The 23,386-nt window shown below is 42.3% G+C and overlaps 1 protein-coding gene across 1 annotated transcript in view; it reads left to right on the top strand.

The window, feature by feature from the left end:
• Positions 1–1,064: 1,064 nt before the first annotated feature.
• Positions 1,065–23,386, top strand: part of LOC124594160 (G-protein coupled receptor GRL101-like) — a 356,496-nt gene continuing 334,174 nt past the window's right edge. The window contains exons 1-2 of the mRNA XM_047132516.1: positions 1,065–1,083; positions 2,010–2,114. Coding sequence (XP_046988472.1) covers positions 1,065–1,083; positions 2,010–2,114 — 124 coding nt within the window. The remainder of the gene's footprint in view (positions 1,084–2,009; positions 2,115–23,386) is intronic.

The raw sequence follows: 23,386 nt of genomic DNA, 5'->3' as shown, positions 1-23,386 counted from the left end.
TTGTTTCTTCATCAACAACAGGCAGGTTGACAGCTATTACAAAGACTTTACGGACGCACACATAACGACTGCAGAAAATTACCCAGTTTCCTCTATCACTGTATGCAGCAGTTACAGTCTCTGGAGATCCAAGTATGTGGATGTTGAGATAACAAAATTGGCTGCAGATCGTAAGACGTCTTGTCGCTTCTCTGAACTTGTTATTCCGAGTATCATTTAAGAAGCGATCTCTTCTCATCGTGCTTCACTTGTTGTCAGATCTCCAGACTTGTGATTGCGTCTCCGGAATCCTTCTAACGGCTTCCGACCGAGACGACAATATCTCTCTTTGATGCTTTTCGCTTCTAGGAAAGAAACACTTAGACTTACTTCCCCTCGAGAAAATAAACGTCCTTTCCGGGTAACGACAACAAGGTGTAGAGAATGACCATGGAGAAGTAATGCAAAGTAGTTCCTTGAATTCAACACGACTCAAGTTCGCCATACAATTAAAGAAAAAGTGCCTCGTATTTTGCGCTACTATTCATAGCTTTCTTAGAGAAACGCTTCCATAAAGACTAGAAAGTACTTTTCATTTCGGTAGGTGTCTACGGAGAAATAAGACTGATTTTGTAAACCTGTATACGAGCGTAAACTTTTATTAATCATACATCTATAACAGCGGGCTGAGTTCATTTCTCTCGGAAAGCTGGTCACAGGTAACGCTTGCGGCACAAGATTTGAAATGAAGATAGTGAAACAAGAAGTTAATATTTATATTGTGAGGTGTTTCCTCGATAATGGCATAATTTGTTTTTCCTTTTTCTGCAAGCGGATATCGTCAATGTTAATGTAATCTTTTACTGTCTTTCGAATGATTTGACACCATTTTTCACTCTTTACTGTACTATGATGGGCTTACATATGAACACATATACTAAGACGAATATCTTCGGCAATATGGGCGAGATGAAAGTAATGAGAACTTTTTGCCCGTCATTTAGGGACGTCACCGCTCAAAATTAATGCCATGTAGTCCCCGTTTCCCCTTTACTGCCCGACTCCCATCCCACACACACACGGACATGTTTCGAAGATGTCTCAGTAGATACATCAAATGAATTCGCAATTGAGAATAAGGAGTGCTATCAGCTGTAGACAATTTGTGGCGGACCGGGATTCAAACCCGGATTTCCTGCTTATCGCGAGCGCTCGCCTTACCATTTGGCTACCCGTGCACGACTCGCGTGCAGGCCCAAACCTCCATATGTCGTCAGTCATGTGTCTATGACCTGTACTCGTACATCCATTATGTACAGGGTGGTTCATTGATAGTGACCGGGCCAAATATCTCACGAAATAAAAAGCGAAGAAAGTGGTCCAACTAAAACATTCATATTTCTTTACGTACTACACGAACAGGTAATAAAAATCGGTGTTCCTATTTAAAAAAACGCAGTTGATATCCGTTTGACCTATGGCAGCGCCATCTAGCGGGCCAACCATAGCGCCATCTGGTTTCCCCCTTCAAGCTGTACAAGTTTCGTTCTTTGTAGTTTTTTTGTTTGACGCTTATTTCGTGAGATATTCGGACCCGGTCACGATCAATGGACCATCCTGTATTTTCCCGAACAGGTCTGACGTTTTGCTTGAAAGTCGATTGCACGGCAGCGGCAGACGCATGCATGTCCAAAGGAAACTTGCATCGTGATCAGAATAACACAGGCATTGCAGTATCATATAGTCTTAATAAATGGCTAACCACAAACCTTGGACCGTAATCAGAAACACAGACACTGCAATATCGTATAGCATTAGTAAATGGTTAACCAGAGGGCGATCGATGTAGTACTCAGAATGCATTGCCCTTCCGCACATTTTCTGATGATTTTGTTTGTATTTCACTCTTGACACCTTTTCCGCCTCTGTGGCATTTATTCTGTTTAATTGTTGTTTTTGTTTAAACAGTTGTAACTTGTTTGATGTAATATACTGCACCGTAACAAGTGTTTCTTCTTCTTTGCTTTCAGGTTGCCTCCCAAATGAATTCCGGTGCAGTAACTCTTGCATCGACCTGGTACGACGCTGTGATCGCGAACCCAACTGTCCTGATCAGGAGGACGAAACCGGCTGTGGTGAGTATCCAGACCTTCATACACATTCTGCACCTGGCCGTCAAACGCTCATTGCCGCTCCCCTGCTGGAACAATAGTGTGATGTAGTTACGTGTTGCCTTACTTTTGGTATTTGAAAGGAGGCTTTATTGCTCTCAATAGACTTGGTTTCTTCGTTAAATAGTTAAGTGTCAACAAAGCACAGTCATATTTTATTAACCATTCCTCTCCAGTTTATAATGTAAACGAACAAACAAAATCATTTGTACTCACACTAAACCCATATAATAATGGTGTCGATAGTATCTCTTCATTAAATGTGCAAAGTAGCTTCATTTAACTGATATTTCGACTCCAGCAAATATATCCACTAACTTTGTTCATAATCAGTCATAGAGATTACGTATTACATCCACATATTATCGCCGGTTCATATGGCTCTGAGCACTATGGGTCTTAACTTCTGAGGTCATCAGTCCCCTAGAACTTAGAACTACTTAAACCTAACTAACCTAAGGACATCACACACATCCATGCCCGCGGCAGGATTCGAACCTGCGACCGTAGCGGTCGCGCGGTTCCAGACTGTAGCGCCTAGAAACGCTCGGCCACACCGGCCGGCATTATCGCCGGAATCGTGCCAAATCCCTGATGAACCGGATAAGCGTTGTGTCACGCTGCCACATTGCTGGAGAACATCCTGTCCAATATTATTCGATTAAATCGTATTTGAGGGCGTAAACATAGCAAAGCTTTACTATGGGCTACTATTCAAATTATCCCACCCTGTCACTCGTTTAACAATGAGAATTTACAGGTGTACTTCCAATCGTCTTCTCCTCTTTAGGAACGAATGTAATACTGTTTTAGAGTCAAAGAGCCCCCATTTGATTCGAAGATAAGAGAAGATACCAATTAAAAGTTGAACGGGTAACCTGGTAGAAATGTGAACTTTTATTCGATGAGTTGTTGACTCTCGTTTACCTTATGCTGCGCTATACCTAAGTTCCAACACTTTCGCTACAAAATATTTACAAACTTGTCAACTCATATTGTGACTGAAAAGACAAGGGACGGTGTGTTCATAATACCCTATCCGTTTATCGAAAGCTAGATTCCTACTATACATTCCACTTACTTTAATTTGCCCACCCGTCAAAAGCCTGAATACCCAACTATTGCAGCGCGGCCAGATGCGATAGGTGCAAGAAGAGCGTGGATGAAGGTCTGGAGGGCATTGACAGGTATGTGGAGCGTTGCGGAGTCCAGTGAGGTGGCCCGCTGCTCCAGGTTTCACGGTTGAGGATTTAAGGAGCGAACAGCCCAATCGAGGTACTGCGCAAATTCTCGATTAAGTTTAAATCCGAGGGTTTGGTGGTCAGAGGAGTACGGTAAACGCTCCTGCGAGCCGTGTGACACGTTTCAAGCCCTTGCCGGCAGATTCCACCGTGCAGAGGAAAAACAAACTGCATGTAGAGGTGGACTTGGTCTCCAAAATAGACGCATACGTATGTTCATCCATTGAGCCTTTCAGACTGATGAGATCACCCAGAGACCGCCACGAAAACGTTCCTCAGACCATAAAGGCCCCACGAATATCAGGATACTGTCTGCGAAATTTATTTCTCACAGAATTAGTGGCACAGAAGTAATAAATTTAAGCATCATAAATGATGCGGCGGTTTTTCATGTATCGGTTTGATTATGACGTCATGAGAGGTGGGTGGTTCTTACACCGAGAGCAACTGTTTCCAGACAGTAAGCGATACAAAGTTTGCTTGAAATTGTCCCAGGGGTATAGGAGGAGATGTGGAACATACACGGGTATACGTATGGATCCATTTTTTAATGTACATGGATGTGACGTACATTTTGCACCCTCTTGAGTCTTTCATTCTATTGCAATATTCAGTCCCACTGTGTGTGATTTCGTCAACTGCTAGACCTAATGAGAACGTGCATAATCTGTTTGGAATCAGGAAGGGTACTACGTACAGGAAGCCGTGTGTGTAAGCTTAGCGTAACTTACCTATATCGTTCAGCAGCCGTTATTAGTGCAATGCGACTTGCGTCTTGTGTACATGGTATGGTGGCAAACGAAGTACTACTTAGTGGTAGAAACCAATGAATCAGTCAACCTGTATAATCAGCTGGTCTTCATGTAGAGGAAGAAGTCGTCTTTCCAATATTAGCCAGCGCGGTAAATTACACAGATCCATGAACGTTGCAAACGTGATATTTACGGACTCGAACTGCTTGCTTTTGTCATGGCTTACGGCTGTAACTAGCTGTTTCAACTCCCCGGAAATGTCAACGCCCGTGCCCTTCAAACCATTGCAAAGAGAACTGCCCTTAGGATACCTCTAGCATGACGTATGGAGCAGAGCGGCCCTTTTCTCACTGGGGCGCGAAAGGTGGTGCCCCACAGCGAACAGAGACTTGGTAAAACTAGCGGCGGTCGTTATCCTTCCTCCATCTTCTTTAGGCGCCTGACTTACGATGGACGAATTCTTCCAATCGCCTTGAGACAATGATCGTTTGAGTATCGGACATACATGATCAATAATATAGCTAGAGTTCTCTGAAAGGTCTTCATGACAACATACTGCATGGAAGCAATATTAGTTTAATATTTTCTTTTCCCGTCCAGTTAGCGATTTATCTAGAAAAACAACAAAAATTAGATAAGTTATTGGAATATATTCATGTCCTTATTAAATCGTGTCCACAAATCAGAACAATGGTAATATTCCGACGCATTAGATCGTGTACCACTGATTCTAACTTATCATGTTTTATTGTAATGAGCTGTGTTCACCCAACGCTATGGCGAGGGATATTTCTTTGCGAAAGGTCGATATTTACGTCGTTTTACGTCGTTTTCAAGGAACGATGTAAGTTTGTAACATATAGATTATTGGCTCTGAGCACTATGGGACTTAACATCTGAGGTCATCCACCTCCTAGAACTTAGAATTACTTAAACCTAACTAACCTAAGGACATCACTGCCCGAGGCAAGATTCGAACCTGCGACCGTAGCGGTCGCGCGGTTCCAGACTGAAGCGCCTAGAACCGAAACACATATGTTTTAGGAATATTAAACATTAGTTTAATCTGTAAATTACAAGCAAGATCTGAAATTTGTTATGTCGTTGACATCGATATTCGTTAAAGAAAGAAAAGCGTCCGCCACATAGATTATTAACTGCCCAGAATCGTTGGCAGAATATTTTAATTTGGGCAGACAGCGACTATGCTGAACTCATTCAAATGTAGACCATATAGCTGACTGCCGGTAATTTGTCCGTTTTGATAATCTCTTTTATTAGACGATTTCAAGTGGATAGCCAGGTCTTCATAATGTTATCAAAAATTATCGTCATCTTTTACCGATGACATTTCCAGTCATCTGGACCTTCCGATATTAATTGCTGAAGATCATACCACTGATACTTTTTTAGCAGTTCCTTTTCAACTCTGAATCACTCGACTTTCTTTCAATCCTTTTGTGGCTATTCTCCATATACGCATATTTATCGCCTATAAATCTCTATTTTATTTATTCCGTCGAGGTATACCGTCCAATAGCTGCATATCATAGAAATTTATTTCACTTCTTAAGGCCAGTTTCTCCATATACTGCACGTTTAATATCTAGTCGACTGCTGTTGTCAATATAAGCTGGATTCATTTACTTGGCTCAAAAATGGCTCAAATGGCTCTGAGCACTATGGGACTTAACATCTGTGGTCATCAGTCCCCTAGAACTTAGAACTACTTAAACCTAACTAACCTAAGGACATCACACACATCCATGCCCGAGGCAGGATTCTAACATGCGACCGTAGCAGTCGCGCGGTTCCGGACTGAGCGCCTAGAACCGCTAGACCACCGCGGCCGGCTCATATACTTGTTTTACAGTTGAATTCTATCGTTTGATCTCGCGTTGCTATTGAATTGTTTGATCAGCATCACTTTATAGAATGAATCTTTACCCTTGTCGGCGGAGTGCCCGCCGTCATGAAACTTCCTTGCAGATTTCATCTGTCTACCGTTGGCAAGTTTCTTACCAGCTGAGCTATTCATCTTGACTCATGACCCATTCTCACAACTTCACTGCAGCCAATACCTGTCTCCAACCATCCAAGCCTCACAGAAGTTCTCTGCATACATTGCAAGATAATGGCGATGACGTGCGAAAAACCATAATTTGACTGAAAAGACGGTGTAGTGCCACTACAGGTTGGAGTGCTATAATTGGCTGCACCACTCCCGTCGTCCCGTTCTGTGCTACAGTGACAGTCGTCGCCATGTTGACTGTCTGTGATGCACCAGACGTCATATCGCCTTCCATGTGGATACTAGTTTAGCTACACACAAGACCACTGCCTAACACAATGTGCACGACGTGCGTGGTTGATCTTGAACAGTGTGGCGAACATGATGTCGGTCTTCCACGTGCTAGTCGCTTGGGATCGAGTGTGACGATGTAGGTCTTTTTGCATGCTAATCACTTGTGGCCATAAAGATCCTGCATGTTGTTGGTCATGGCTCCCTTGAACCCATCGATTCCATATTGAAATGACAGTCCGAACCAATGTGAGCAACTGAAATCACGGGAAGCTACGACGCTGTCCCATCTTACAGACACAACAATCATTAAAAATATTACTTCTGAATGAGAAACATGCCACAAAATCTTTCCTTATATATACACACATCAAAAAAAGTTTTCGCATCACCTCGGTTCCTAGAACTCCTGAAAATAGACATTGACTGTGGATATTATATCACAGACACAGTCCCTTTGACTGTTCAGACATGTCACTAACCCCACCCAAAGATGTAAATAACCATGCATGAGTAGCGCCTATTGAACGGAGGGGGTCCGACAGTCGATCAGTTCCAGTCATTCCACCAGGAAAGAGGTAAACACTCGTGTTGTCTGTAGTTCAACCACGCCTAGACGGTCAATACCGCGTTTCGATCGCGTCCGCATTGTTACTTTGTGCAGGAAGGGCTCGTATCAAGGGAAGAATCCAGGCGTCTCGGAGTGAACCAAAGCGATGTAGTTCGGAATTGGAGGAGATACAAAGAGACAGGAACTGTTGATGACATGCCTCGCTCAGGCCGCCCAAGGGCAACTACTGCAGTGGATGATCGGTACCTACGGATTATGGTTCGGAGGAGCCCTGACAGCAACGCCACCATATTGATAAATGCTTTTCTTGCAGCCACAGGACGTCGTGTAACGACTCAAACTGTGCACAATAGACTACATGATGCGAAACTGCACTTCCGACGTCCACGGAGAGGTCCATATTTGCAACCACGACACCATGCAGCGCGCTACAGATGGGCCCAGCAGCTTGCCGAATGTGCCGCTCGGGATTGGTGTCACTTCTCTTCACCGATGAGTGTCGCATATGTCTTCAACAAGTCAATCATCGGAGACGTGTTTGGAGGCAACCTGGTCAGGCTGAACGCCTTAGACACACTGTCCAGCGAGTGCAGCAAGGTGGAGCTTCCCTGCTGTCATCCAGTGCCATTATGTGGGGCCGATGTACGCCGCTGGTGGACATGGAAGGCGCCGTAATGACTGAACTGTAAGTGAATGTCATCCTCCGACCGATAGTGCAACCATATCGGCATCATATTAGCGGGGCATTCGTCTTCATGGACGATATTTCGCGCCACCATTCTGCACATCTTGTCAATGACTTCCTTCGGGATAACAATATTGCTCGACTAGAGTGGCCAGCATGCTCTCCACACGTGAACCCCATCGAACATGCCTGGGATAGATTGAAAAGGGCTGGTTATGAACGACGTGACCCACCGCTCATTCTGAGGGATCTACGCCGAGTCGCCGTTGACGAGTGGGACAATCTGGACCAAAAATGCCTCGTTGAGCTTGTGGATAGTATGCCATGACGAATACATGCATGCATCAATGCAAGAAAACGTGCAACTGGGTATTAGAGATACTGATGCGTACAGCAATCTGGACACTGTACGGTGGTACAACACGCAATGTGTGGTTTTCATGAGCAATCATACGGGCGGAAATGATGTTTATGTTGATCTCTAAACCAATTTTCTGTACAGGTTCCGGAACCCTCGGGATCGAGCAGATGCAAAACTTTTTTGATGTGTGTAGTATACACCTGAAAACTGATATGATGGTCCCTCTATTCACAAAATATTCCTGATTAGATATCTGTTGGGATCTCCGGGAGGTGACTGCCCAAGGTATGTTGAGCATGACAAGAAGTTTGAATAACCAACGATATGGTAAGATGAAGTGTGGGATGTAAGAAATCTGTGGTAGGTAAGCTAACAAAACTGGAAAGTGAAATGCGAAGGATCAATGTATGAGGGTGTATTCAACAACTAATACACAACTCTTTTTTTTTTTTTTTTTTTTTTTTTTTTTTGAAAGCAGGTCGGTTTTATTCAGGATTCCAGTACACCATACTATTACGCACTCCTTTGGCTAGAAAACACTGTTTTCCAACATAAATCTCTGCTCAATGCGTCCGCCTTACGCTACCTTACTGGAAGGGCCTGTATGCCCGCATTGTACCACTGTACTGGGCGACGTCGGAATGAACCTCTTGCTGCATGAGTATCATCGTCGTCATTCACGAACTGCTTCTCGAGGAATATATGCTTCATTGGATCAAACAGATGGTCCTTCGTTGACCTTTATTGTCTTCTGTTAGACAGTGAGGAACACAGTGCGCTCACACCTTTTGTAGGAAGACTGTTTAGGTTTTTATGTTGGTAACGCCACGTAGCGCTCTGTATGAAAATCACTGGCTGTGCTGTGTGCAGTCTGTGGCTGGTTTGCGTTGTTGTTTGCTATTGTATTGTTGGGCAGCTGGATGTTAACAGCGCGTAGCGTTGCGCAGTTGGAGGTGAGCCGCCAGCAGTGGTGGATGTGGGGAGAGAAATGGCGGAGTTTTGAGAGCGGATGATCTGGACGTGTGTTCATCAGAGACACAGTAAATTTGTAAGACTGGATGTCATGAACTGCTATATATATTATAACTTTTGAACACTTTTTTAAGGTAAATACATTGTTTGTTCTCTATCAAAATCTTTCATTTTTTAACTATGCCTATCAGTAGTTAGTGCCTTCAGTAGTTTGAATCTTTTATTTGGCTGGCAGTAGTGGCGCTCGCTGTATTGCAGTAGTTCGAGTAACGAAGATTTTGTGAGGTAAGTGATTTGTGAAAGGTATAGGTTAATGTTAGTCAGGGCCATTCTTTTGTAGGGATTATTGAAAGTCAGATTGCGTTGCGCTAAAAATATTGTGTGTCAGTTTAGTGTTGATCAGAATAGGTAAAGAGCGAAATGTCTGAGTACGTTCAGATCTGCTCAGCTGTTTGGAAATCAAATAATGCAAGAGGTTTATCTGCATAGTAGTTCATTAAATTTTTCTAAGGGGACGTTTCACTTTGAGTAGTCCAATTGTTACACGAGTGTGTCTGCACTACCAACAGGGGCGTCCACTTCTTCAGTGAGGCTTTTGATTGTGATCCAGCGATCACCCTCGAATGAGTGTCCCCACGTTCGAACATTGCAGGAATCACAGCTGTGTGCAGCCTGCCGGTACGCGGGAGATAGGACAGGTTTGCGTGACCTTGTAGAGATGACGACAGATGCCTCTGTCGACGACTCACCATGCTTTTGTTCAGTATCAGCTCTCCGCAGACATTCTGCAAGCGCCTACAAATATATCTGTGACGCTCTGCTTTTTCGCGAAAAGGAAGTCAATAACAAGTCTATGCTTGGAACGCCCCTCCGTTATATACGCCATTTTGAAAGCTAAATATAGCGCCGATATCTACGGTACATGAAACTAGCAGCGAAAATATTCCACGATGTACCACAACGAATTCCGCATCTTTTCAACGGAAACTGGCGGAGAAAGAAACTGTTGCATTACTTTTTAACGCCACTTGCAGATATAGTGAGTGCTGGTGAAGTGAAATGGAAAGAAAATAACGATTTCTATTGAGACGAACACAAAGCAATTTCAACGGCAGGAGAAAACTGCATAAAGGGAGCAGTATTCGTTATGAATGGGCAGAAAGGGCAGAGAGGGACCAGCTGCGCACATTTCAGTGACAGGGGTGCTCTCATCAACATTACCTACAGGAATAAATCATTTATACATGTCTACGTCTTTCGACACCGATCCTCACAAGCGTCTTCTAACCAAACTGCGTGCCTTCGGAGTATCGCCTCAGTTGTGCGACTCGATTCGTGATTTCCTGTCAGAAAGGTCACAGTTCGTAGTAATAGACGGAAAGTCATCGAGTAAAACAGAAGTAATATCCGGCGTCCCCCAAGGAAGTGTTATAGGCCCTCTGTTGTTCCTGATCTATATTAACGATATAGGAGACAATCTGAGTAAGCCATCTTAGATTGTTTGCAGATGATGCTGTCATTTACTGTCTTGTTAAGTCATCAGATGATCAAAACGACTTGCAAAATAATTTAGATAAGATATCTGTATCGTGCGAAAAGTGGTAATTGACCCTGAATAAGGAAAAGTGCGAAGTTATTCACATGAGTACTAAAAGAAATCAGAAAATTTCGATTACGCGATAAGTCACACAAATCTGAAGGCTGTAAATTCAACTAAATACTTTGGGATTACAGTTACGAATAACCTAAATTGGAACGATCACGTAGATAATATTGTGGGTAGACCAAACCAAAGACTGCGATTCATTGGCAGAACACTTAGAAGGTGCAACAGGTCTACAAAGAGACTGCTTACACCACGCTTGTCCACCCTATTCTGGAGTATTGCTGTGCGGTGTGGGGTTCGCATCAGGTGGAACTGACGGATGACATCGAAAAAATACAAAGAAGGGCGACTCGTTTTGTGTTATCGCGGAATAGGGGAGATAGTGTCACAGACATGATACGTGAATTCGAGTGGCAATCATTAAAACAAAGGCGCTTTTCGTTGCGACGGGATCTTCTCATGACATATCAATCACCTGTTTTTTCTTCCGATTGTGAAAACATTCTGTTGGCACCCACCTACATAGGGAGAAATGATCATCACGATAAAATAAGAGAAATCAGAGCTCGCGCAGAAAAATTTAAGTGCTCGTTTTTCCCGCGTGCCGTTCGAGAGTGGAACAGTAGAGAGACAGCTTGAAGGTGGTTCATTGATCCTCTGCCAGGCACTTTATTGTGAATAGCAGAGTAATCACGTAGATGTAGATGTAGACGTCACATGCAGAAGATGAAGAGATAGAAAAACTGTGTAAGGATATTGAATATAATATCTCCCGTAAATGGAGATCAAAATCTAACAACCATGACTGATTGAAACGCTATAGTAGTGGAAAGTCCTATGGATGAACTTAAAGCACAATATCGGCTTGATAGTAGGAGTGAGAGGGGACAAATAGTAGCGTAGCTCTGCATTACATTTAGCTACTAATAGCGAGTACACAGTTCAAAAATCACAAAACGGGGAGGTATAGTTTAAAAAAAGGCTAGAAGTAGTGCGGACAAAATTTCTGTCATTAAAGGTTTGTTATAGTTGTTGAGCACCCAGAACCTCTGACTGCGTCTTGTCTCCTTTTTTTGTATTTAGTTAGAAGGAACCAAATTTTTCAACATTGCAATATATTTCTTCACCGTTACACAGTACTGTGGTAGTAGTATCTGACCATCACGTTCAGCTTGAGCAAGGGCTTGATTATGTAATATGCGAATGGAGTTCGTCTTCGTCCCCATGTGGGCGAGGATATCCGATCACTCATTCATCGTATCTCCGTGTATAATGCTTATTTAACGTCTCACAGTTGCAAGCCAATCAGTGAATTATTCCACTAGTTAGGATGATTAATGAGTAATGTGTGATTGCGTGTCTTTAGAGAGCACTATTGTTTTGCATATGTACTGTGACGAACATCCGCGTGAAACTTACTTGGTGTCAAGAGGACAAGTCAGGGAGAGTTAAAGTTTTTTCTCTGAACTTTCGATAGTTATGAGAAAGCTATCTACATTCTTCTGTTTAACCTCGTTCAGTCATGATCCATAGTCATCAATTTATTCCTGTTCATTGGTTATCAGTAAGGAGTCTAGAGAGCTTTGGTACAGCATAATTATCCTTAAAAACTGCCTTTCATGGAGTAATTATCATTGCTTTCTTCCAGCTTGCGTATCATAGGTAATTTAATTTTTTCTCTTTTGCCTGAGCGTGAAGATGTATTTCATTTCATTCCTGTGGGGTGATCACCTTTTCAGTTCAGGAAGTACAGTACAGATTTCAATGATACAATAATGTGCTTTTGTTTTTGGGACTAATCTTCCTTTTTCTCTTGGGATTTTCTGTAACAGTATTGTACGGCGTCTTTCAGTGGGGTTATTTATGTTTCTTCTGTGGGTCGGTGTGCACCTGATTTCCTTTCCGTGGTATGCAGTAGATCCTACAGTAAAGAGTCTAGGAGAGGACTTTGTGTTTTCATTGTCTTGTAACATTGTGCACATCCTCTAAGGATCCCATTCTTTGGCTCCGTTTGACATTTATACAGAAATGTTATCAGATTTGTCAAGAAGTGGAACTAGAGTCGGAGATGGACACGGAAATTTTTCTTGGGGATCAGACCACATCGCACCTGTCGTTCGTGTATGAGGATGAGGAAATGAAGTATCAAAGGCTAACGTTTAATCCTGAAACGTGACTGCTATTTCGCTTTGTTTCCTACTACCGCCGCAGTTGTTAAGTGAAACGAAATTTCCAAAACTGCTTGCAAGAGTCAGACATGTGTAGATATCTTCAGATGACACACGGCATGCTGACAGTAATGTCACATGGAGTGCTGTGGAGTGGCGGCTAATCACTACTTGTCCGATGAAATTTTGAAAGAACTGGATTTCATTTTAAGCAGTTGTGTAGAATTCCTAAACGGGGTGAACGCAGATATAAAAGATGCATGCTGCTTAAATGGCGAGGTCGCTCGATTGTCTTGCGTGTAGGGAACACATTACCTTTGTACTTTTCTACGTTAACTTGGATGAAGTCACTGAACTTCCTGTGTTGCAGTACTGGGTGATAAATTCATTCATTTTATAGAAAGTTTGCTTGACCGATATCTCAGTGTTATGGGAATGGAGTTGAGCTTCGTACCCATGTGGGTGAAGATTATACATTCATTCATGATCTCTCTTTGTACAATGCTTACGTAGCCTCTCTCAGCTGGAATCAAATCAGTTAATTGACTGGATATCTTTCTGTCGAACATTATCATCGAGTATGAGAATGAGATTTTCATTATCATCGAGTGTTGTAAAAGTTTGCAAGTAGTGGGTTGTCCTTTGTGGAACTGAAGCCCACGTGTATGAACAGTGGGTACTATAATTTCCTCACTCTTTACACTAATGTTTCATGGATTAGATACGCTGTTACCTCTTAATATTTCCGTTGCTTGTGGTATTTCGTAATTTCTTTGTGGATTAATAATTTTGCTATTACTTAGCTAGTGTACTTTATATGCCAATTTTGTTTTAGAAATGTTATCGATATAAGCATACAGCCCGCACTGTTATGCATATGACCCTGTTCAGCCGTAATTTCCGCTCCATGTATCTTGCGTTACTAGCAGCATGGCAATTTATTTTCATCATCTATATTTTTCAGAGTCACAAGTTAAGTGACAATGTGCAGTACTGGTGCTTTTTCTTGTGCCTTTGTCTCGAAAATTTGTATGTCGTAAAACTGAGACAAGTATTGAATAACACTCCGGTATTCATCTAGTGGGATGTGGGAAACTACCTAAAAACACTTCCAGAGTGGCCTGCACACCCACCCTTGCCGTAATTCAGCTGGACGTATTCGATTCGGGGCCTGCGCGCCTCTCCGTCTCGAAAGCGGCGCTGTAGCACGCATGGCTATACAAGCCAGTTAAGTGATCATCGGCAGCACCTTTCTTTCAATTAGAATCAAGCTGCCTCTCATTAAATGCTGAATCAGAATGCTTATGTCGTGCAGTCATTGGCGTTTTCTCATTTGTGTGCTTTTCAGTATATATTCATATAGGAAGAAGGAAGGAAGGAATACTGGGTTTAACGTCCCGTCGACATCGAGGGAGCACAAGCTTGGATGGTGTGAAGGATGGGGAAGTCAATCGGCTGTGCCCTTTCTAAGGAACCATCCCGGCCTTTGCCTATTGTGATTTAGGGAAATCACGCCAAACTTAAATTTGGTTGGCCGGATGCGGGTTTGAAACGTCGTTCTCCCGTAAATGAAAAAAAAAAATTACCCTGGATTAATGACATAGAAAGCAGAATAGCTTGTGGTAAGTTAATATCTTTGATTTGGACGGGGTTTCAGAGCAACCTCATGCCCTGATATTGCGAAACTGCCTCAAAAAGGCGAAATATTCAGCAATGATTAAGTGGCATCAGGAGAGAGAAGTTATTAGAAACAACTGAATGAAATGAACACAGAGGATAAGCACATGACATACGGCCTGTAATTGAAAAAGTGTCATAATTATCACCCCACTGGAAAAAAGATCCCACATGTGTCCCCAGTTCGTATCTGCGGGAAAGGACTGTCAATGGGGAGACAATAACGAGAGAAATATTAAATAACCAACGTGAATAACACGGCGCGGCGGCAGTTGCGGTACAACACTCCGTCCGGGGGTGTATGTGTCTGGCGACGGGAAAGGCATCAGGCCACCCGTTCAAGTATCCCTGACGAATATGTTAATAAACTTGCTGAGCCTGTGCCGATTCTGGACAAAGGCACAAAAAATGAAGAAGAACATCTTTTATTCTGCACAACAGGCAAGGCACAAACAGTTCGTTAATGAAGGTGGTTCAGGCAAATAAATATTCGTACTTTCTAAAGTTCCTATACTTTCATTGTTATGTTTATGTTCTTATAGAACTTAACTTATCTATTTTTCAGGTATGCTTACCTGCAATTTTATTGAACTTGAACATGTGATCACATACAATCTCGCACTGGACACAAATAAGCGCATTGTCGAAAACCTCTGAACCGACCGACAGCAACAACGAAGTAATATGAACTGGTAGTGGTTATGTGTCTTGCGTTTGAATTTCTTCTGTTGTAGTGTTTTATATCATACCACATTTTCTAAGGCGTACCTCATGTTCCAGAAATTACCGTGATTTGCCCTGTTACGGTTTCTGATGTTTCTCATGTTTCACAGCCGTTCAGTCACTTTCCATAACTGCTCACGACAACAGCACGCGAACACCCGGCTAGCTTCGCTGTTTTCGAGACGTTCGCTCCCAAGCGCTGAGCTGAGACGATCTGCCTTTTGTCAGAGTCACTGGTTTTTTCCCACTTTTCATCACGTATCGACGATAGAATTATTTCCTATTCGCATTTGTTCCACCTACGCACTTCCTCCTTTTTGCATCAGATGTCCAAAACGCCACCAGCTGGCAATCGATCTCACTGTGGACAACGGTCACAATGATTTGCATATTCAGCTTCAAAAAGATATATTTACATTCCACAGTGCGTGGGTGATTTGACAAGTTTGGTAAAAAAGGAAGAAAAAATGTTTATTTCGTAAACAACTCTCCTTACTGGTCGACATAGTCTCCTTTGAGGAATATACAATTGGTCCCATGATCCTCGAGATTTTCCATCACATCGGCAAATGGGTTTTGTCAAACTCTGCTAAATAATCGCTGATTGCAACTATCACTTCCTCACTTCATGAAATTTTATTTCTAGCAAAGCCAAATAGTTAGGCGACAGGAGCAAGTCAGTTAGAGCTACGTCTGGTGAATAGAAGGGATGAGGAATCAATTAAAAGCCCAGTTAGTGCGCTTTCGCCATTGGTATCGAATCCAAAAAAACAATGATCATCACCTTACCAGATGACAAAAGGTATTTGCCTTCTTCGATGCTGTTTCACCAGCGTTTGTCCATTGTTTTGACTGCCGTTTCCACTCTAGTGTGTAATCATGGACCCAGATTACATCAACAGTCAAAATCGACTCAAAAGGTGTAGCGGATTGCGATTAAACATCACGAGACATTGTATTGAAATGTTATGCCACATGAGCAGCCTAGCACATGGCTTCTTCGTAAGCAGTTCTCCGAGCAGGATATTAGGCATTCGCTCAGTTGAGATGCCTACAGTCTCAGCAATCTCACAAATTTTTATTCGGCAGTTTTGCAATACCTTACCATGGATCTTGCCAATGATTTTCTTTATGGTGACCTGTACTGGGCGTCTGGAGCGCGCTTCATCTGCGGTGTTTGTACGACCACGTTCAAATGCATTACTCCAAAAGTAAATATTCTTCACTGGTGGTGTAGAGTACGCACGAACATAAGCCAATTCTGTTTTAATTTTCGCGGCAGTCCAATCCTTCAAATGAAAATGCTTGGTAACAGCACGAAACACAGTTTACTCATTTTCAGTCGCGGTCGACACACTTACCAATTCAGACGGCTGTCAACAGTGAGCAGTATGCTGCACATTGTTGAAGTTACTTATGCCATCCTTGGAATAATCAGGCTACCAACCATGAAGGCGACACAATAATGTTTCATTCTTTCATGGAAATTACCAGACTTATCAAACGACCCTCGTATTTTTACTTTATTTTCCTCAGGTAATTTCGAAGATTAGGCAATAGTTATATAACAAAATATATGTTCCTTGGAAGAAAACCAGTGTACGGAATTTATTATTAATATATTTATCTATGTCATTGTGTTTAACATTTGAATGTGAAAATTTTATGTTGGATTTTGTTTGCTTTAAAAATGTGACACATGCCACTGGCTAGCTAGTAACACGTTCCAGAAGAGTGCTAGTTGTATATTTTTGAATGTTATTTCTCAACAAAAATACATGAAATCTTGTGATACTCACAGACAATATATTATTCACTTTATCTTGGTTGCCATCTTTCTCTCTCAGCTGCTATAATACAATTACATGTAGAAATTATTAATTGAAATAACAAAAAATTACACAAAATATTTTGATGCTCATAGACAATATATTCTTCACTTTATCTTGGTGCCATTGTTCTCGATCAGCTGCTGTTATTCTCTTATATTTGGAAATCTGCGTAACTACATTCAGTGCAAAGAAATGAAATGGGACGGAGTACATCAAGAGATGGAAATACTTCCATTATTTCCACGAGAACCAGTGCAAAAAGGTTCCGCACGACAGAAGTGCTGTACCCAGTACTCAGCTGCTGTTCCTTTGTACAGAACATTTGTGGGTATTCAAAAGTAAAGTTGTAAATGAAGGTAACACATCCCGTAACGCACCATTGCGTTCCATGAAGTGCTTCCTACAATTAGCCCTCATTCCCACTGTATGCAGGACGCCCGCTACTCCTGCGTTGCGTTTCCTCCATCGAGCGGCATCTCCGCCATAGCTGCAGTCTCGTATGTGTTGTGCCGACTGCGTGGGCCGTGTGAAGACTGTCGTGCGGTGGCCTGCATGGGAAGCAGGGCAGGCCGTTAATCTCCCAGCCGTCCCCGCCAGCCGGAACCAGCACGGAAAACTTTTAAACAGCCTGCAGCTGAAGAGGCAAAGAAATCGGGTCCATTTAATTCAGTGTTGTAGGAAATTGAGCTTGAGACCAGACAGAGACTAAATAGTGCTATATATTCAAGAGTGCTGGGAATGCTGCATCTGGCAGATTCTGTTCTATCGGCCATGCGGATCTGGAGGAAAATACGTGACCCGTAACCACAATTTATAAAACAGTTTTCATGAATTAGCTGGATTCTACAGTGGAAGATCGACAGCGAGCAAATGACACGCAATTTATAGACAACTTCAAACATAAATTCTAAGATTTACTAAACCAAGCCGGCCAGGGTGCCCGAGAGGTTCTAGGGCGCTACAGTCTGGAACCGCGCGACCGCTACGGTCGCAGGTTCGAATCCTGCCTCGGGCATGGATGTTTGTAATGTCCTTACGTTAGTTAGGTTTAAGTAGTTCTAAGTTCTATGGCACTGATGACCTTAGAAGTTAAGTCCCATAGAGCTTAGAGCCATTTCGACCATTTACTAAACCAAATTTACACATAATGAAATTTGGTTCTGATATTTGCAGTCCTCACACACCCATGGGCAGATTCAAAGGGTATCTGACAATGTGACATTTCCATTAAGATATCCGGTGAATTACGTGACAAAAACTATAGCTCGTCACATACGGAGTTTTTCATTAGTAAATAACACACTACACTTCGTTTCCGCCATACGTGTCACATTTAAATTTACTACCTTTTCTGTAGTATTCTTATTAGTTTCCAGCTGAGGCACTTCGTATAGGAGTAATTTGCCTATAGCAGGGTTCAATCTGAAAAAATTATAGTCTCTTAATTATTTACTTAAATGTAAGGCAAATAGTATACCTAAACATTGCTATTCTCTTATCGTTCCACAAGCTACCGTGGTAACGGTTGTTTTTAAATGCAGGTTCGGGTTCACTTTAATTAGCTACTAATCATCAGTATCAATTCTCTGGCTTTCATTCAAATTGTATTATATATACGTATTTCTGTCATCGTTAGCATTGCTCAAGCTTACTCAGATAAGACTGTCTTATTGGTATATAGCTTTGCAAATTGTTATTTTACCTAGGAAGGGAAAGTTACACCCTTCAACTCCTCCAATTAACAAATTATTTCACTGAGTGAATCTCTGTATGTGCATCCTCTTCTTGTTTTGCTATTTTAGAAGGTACCATTAACTTTTCTGTGTCTCTACTCGTTAGATGTCTACCACTGCGAAGCCGCGAAAGCAGTTGCGACCAGTCCCGGCTCCCGCTTCTCCGGGCAACGCCTTTACTCTGTTTCCGCATGGATATTCCCCGAAGAAAATCGAATGGCAGTAATCCTTCAGAATACCTGCTGCACTCTTGACAGCTGCAATTCCTGGGCGGTACATTCGACCAGTAGCAATTGGCTCTAGGCACCGGCTCCTAAGACCTGACAGATCGAACCGCAACCTCTTCAGGATGTATTTACGAGGGGAATTCAATACGTAATGCAACACATTTTTTCTCCGCCAGTTTCGATTGAAAAAATGTGGTGTTTACTGTGTGACGTCATGCAATATTCCCGCTTCAGCCCCTATAATTTCATGAAAATCCGATAGGTGGCTGTGGTATATGGTTCAAATGGCTCTGCGCACTATGGGACTTAACATCTGAGATCATCAGTCCCCTAGAACTTAGAACCACTTAAACCTAACTAACCTAAGGACAGCACACACATCCATACCCGAGGCAGGATTCGAACGTGCGATCGAAGCAGTCGCGCGGTTCCGGACTAAGCGCCTAGAACCGCTCGGCCAGCAGTGTTATAGTAACCTTAAAAATGGCATCTGCAACGGAGATGTGTTTAAAGCAGAGAGCAGTTCTTGAGTTTCCTTTGCCGGAAAATCAGAGCATCGCAAAGCTCATGGTGGACAAAAGCACGGTGAATCGTTGGGCGCGGTGTCTATTATCACTGCAACAAATTCGCGCAAACTTGTCCGATCTCCTGCGTGTCGGCTGGCAGCACACACCTGTGACTCCTGCAACATTGGAACGCGCGGACATTCTCGTTCGAGGTGATCGCCGGAACACAATCAAACAACTCGTTGCATAACTGGGAATCTCTGTTGGTAGTGCTGACACATCCTTCCACCAGACAGGGGTACTCGTGTGTGCAGGCTGGGACCATAAAGAGCAACGAAGGACCATCTGTGCGGAATTGCTTGCGCGTTAGCAGGCTGCTCGTGACAATTTTTGTCGAACATCGTCTCAAGGGATGAAGCAAGGCTTCATCACTTCGGACGGGAAGCAAAACGGCAATCCTTTCAGTGACATTATATCACCTCTTCTCCGATGGAGAAGATCAAAGCCGCACCCTCAGCCCATAATGTCATGGCTACGGTCTTGTGGAACTCTGAAGGCGTCATTCTGTTTGACGTCCACCCTCATTGAGCAACAATCAACTCGGAAGTGTATTGTTCCACCATGAGTAAATTCAAGAAACGACTTCAGAGTGTTCGTCTCCACAAATATGCAAACGAACTTCTCTTTGTCCAAGACAACACGTCTTCACACAAGTCTACGCACCCGAGAGGAGCTCACAAAACTTCACTGGACTGCTGTTCGTCGTTCAACCTGCAGCCTTCGCATCTTACGACTTCCATCTGTTTGCCTCAACGAAGAATGCACTCTATGGGAAGCAGTAGGTGAATGACAGGGAGATTATTGATGCAGCAAGACGTTGGCTCCGACATGGCCCAGTTGAATGATGCCTTGCGACAATACAGGCCGCCCAAGCAAAATGGCGTCAGGCCATCTCAATGCATGGAGATTATATTGAAAAATAGGCTTTTGCAGCCAAAATGATGGGAAATAATATGGCGTATTGGAATCCTGAATAAAACCAACTTGCTTTCAGAAAAAATGTGTTGCGCTACTTCTTGAAAGCCCCAGGTAAGCCTGTCTCTAGAATAGAAGTGATGCATTGCTTCCTGAAAGCCTCTCGTAAGCCAGTCTCTCGAATCGCACTCCAAGTTGCTGGTCATCTGACATCTGACGTGCCTAATTTCGTTGTGATATGACGACTAAGCTCGTAGAAATGACGAAAGAAGTTTGGTAGTGCTAACCTCCTTCGTATACAGAACAACATATTGAATAAATAATCCATGCCTGAACTTGATAATCATATTCAAATATTATACAAATTGATGGTCACTAAACAAAAATTTAATCTTACTCTTAATTATTGTGATACACTTTAATGAGCTATAATAAAATGAAGTGAAGAGATTAGAGCTGGTACAGGGGCATATAGGCAGTCATTATTCCCTCGTTCTGTTTGGGAGTGGAACAGGGAGAGAAGATGCTAGTTGTGATACGAGGTACCCTCCGCCACGCACCGTATGGTGGATTGCGTAGTATGTATGTAGATGTAGATGTAAATGTCATAAGTTCCGGAACACATACTAACAATCATTGAAGGACTTACATAGTAGGATGATGTTCCATGTGTGCTAACGTCCAACAAAATTGCTTATTAGATTCAACATCCACCATAGCGAGTAGAAGAAAAAGTGTGCCCTCTCCGCTAGTTCATAGGTTCCGCCGCGAGATGTCAGTTGCTCCGCTTGTGACCCACGGAAATACATGTTATTGCGCCAAACGCTGCACACGAACTTATTCATTCATAAAATTTATGTAATCGTATGAAAGGTAGATAGATTTAATTAACTTACCTCAGTAAGCATCAGTTTTTAGCTAGTTTTGATAGTTTCCGGGCAGTCTTGGAAGACTTCAACTCCATCCGAGTTTGGAGGCCTGAGAAAATGTTTACCTTTAGTTTCTCAGTAGCCAGATCTGCACGCTGGAACGAAACAAGACGGCATTTTTTTATCCTTCTTCAAAAACCAGTAACTATACCCTAAACACCACTTATTTACCACAGACTTCAACTCTTCAACGTTCACTCGCCACACCATAAATACACTCACAAAATAAGCACAGACAATAGCGAAACACATCTTCGGATAAAGCAAAACCGCGCGAACTTGGAGTCTCAAGCGACAGTGCTGCTCGTAGTTCGCAAGCACGCCACCCGTCCTATGCTGCCTGTTCAACCTTGCCCATAACACCATCACAATAGCTGCTGGCGACTTTCGAAAGTGAATATCGCGTCCACTCATCGATGAAAAAATATAGAGGGTGTGATTCACGCTGTCAACTTGCTTACTGAAACTCTTCAGTTTTGCTGACAGGACTATCACAAAAGCCTTGGCACTGTAACTTCGTGCATTTTGTCTGTGATTATACCACTACAGGCACGATAAATGAAGCCAACAATGGACTGTACATCGTTACTTATAAGCCTAAGTCAGTGATAGTTAGTCAGCATCTATAAACTAATAAGGAGACTAGACGCTGTAACGGAATATAAACCCGTACTATCACTGGTTGCACAGGTCGGTTGCCAGGATTCTCATAGAATCATGACTGCACTATGAGGCGTGATAGCTTCAAGGAATTACACTACCGTTGCTTCACTGTCTGTAAGATCAGCAATTTTAAAGCTCCCAACAAGTTTCGAATCAAATTACTTACAGAACATCCTCCAACTACAATTTTGTTTTCAGTAGCAATAATAATTTAATAACGTTCATAGCGACGGACATGGGGAAATAAATAATAAGTGCCTACAACTTCCTAAAGAAATTGCTCCTGCTTCTCTATTTATCATTGGTTTGCGTCCAAACGTTGACTAGTATTTCGCTTGCTTATAATCGTGTTAAAAGACATACAAAAGAGTTTAGATTACTGATAAGATAATACTCTCAAAACGTGCACTCTTTGTGTGCGGTGCTAGGTTTTACACATACTTACAATTTATACTCAGTTATTGACTTATTACTTGTTTCATAACATTACAAAATTTCCATTAATCCGTGGGAGTGACTTAACGCAAAAGAATATGTGAACAAGTAGTACATCAAAGCATTTTCGACCAGAAACAAGTTTAAAATCTCTGTCCGCTGAATAGGTGATATTCACATTTTTTAACGAAATGCGACACACAAGATGTCATAAAGTAATATATTTGTGGATGAAAATATTTCGAATGTCTGAATTTTGTTGTTTGAGATTCTTATTTTCATTGGGTATTTCGGAAGGGGAGCTCCATCGTCAAGGTATACTAGATTTACTTGAGACGTTCCGTCATGCCCATTGCTCTTAATGGAGGATACGTTTTACATAAACAGAAATACATTAAGAGTTATTAAAAAAGGAGTTACAGCACTATAAAATATCTGAATACTGCACACATTTGCTTTACTGGCTGTCGATGGCGGATTTTCTCCACGCAGTTTCGATTTCATTGCGAACTCACTGTCAACAAACTGAAGTATGGAGACACTGAAGGAAACGTTTTATGTGGCCATTTGTATTGGTGTAAAGCAGTTATACTCTGTAGACATGAGACACTAGAGAAACAAGGTTGCTATTGGTGACTATAATTTTCTTTCTGCAACAAGGAATTATATAAATCATAATTTACGAGTCGTAAATATAATCAGTGATATTCTGCATTCGAAGCAGTCGCCCATGCCTTAATACACTTCCACATAGTCTAACCTTAATTTTAGCTTGTGTACATTCATGTCTGAGGATGTTATTGGTAGAAATAAAAAAGAGTATAGAAGAGTAGAAAAAAAAGAAGGAGAAGCAATATTTTGCTTACAAGTCTGCTGTG

Source organism: Schistocerca americana, chromosome 2 (genome assembly GCF_021461395.2).
Source record: "Schistocerca americana isolate TAMUIC-IGC-003095 chromosome 2, iqSchAmer2.1, whole genome shotgun sequence".
In the NCBI taxonomy this organism is placed as follows: Eukaryota; Metazoa; Arthropoda; class Insecta; order Orthoptera; family Acrididae; genus Schistocerca; species Schistocerca americana.
This window is presented reverse-complemented; position numbering and strand designations above follow the sequence as displayed.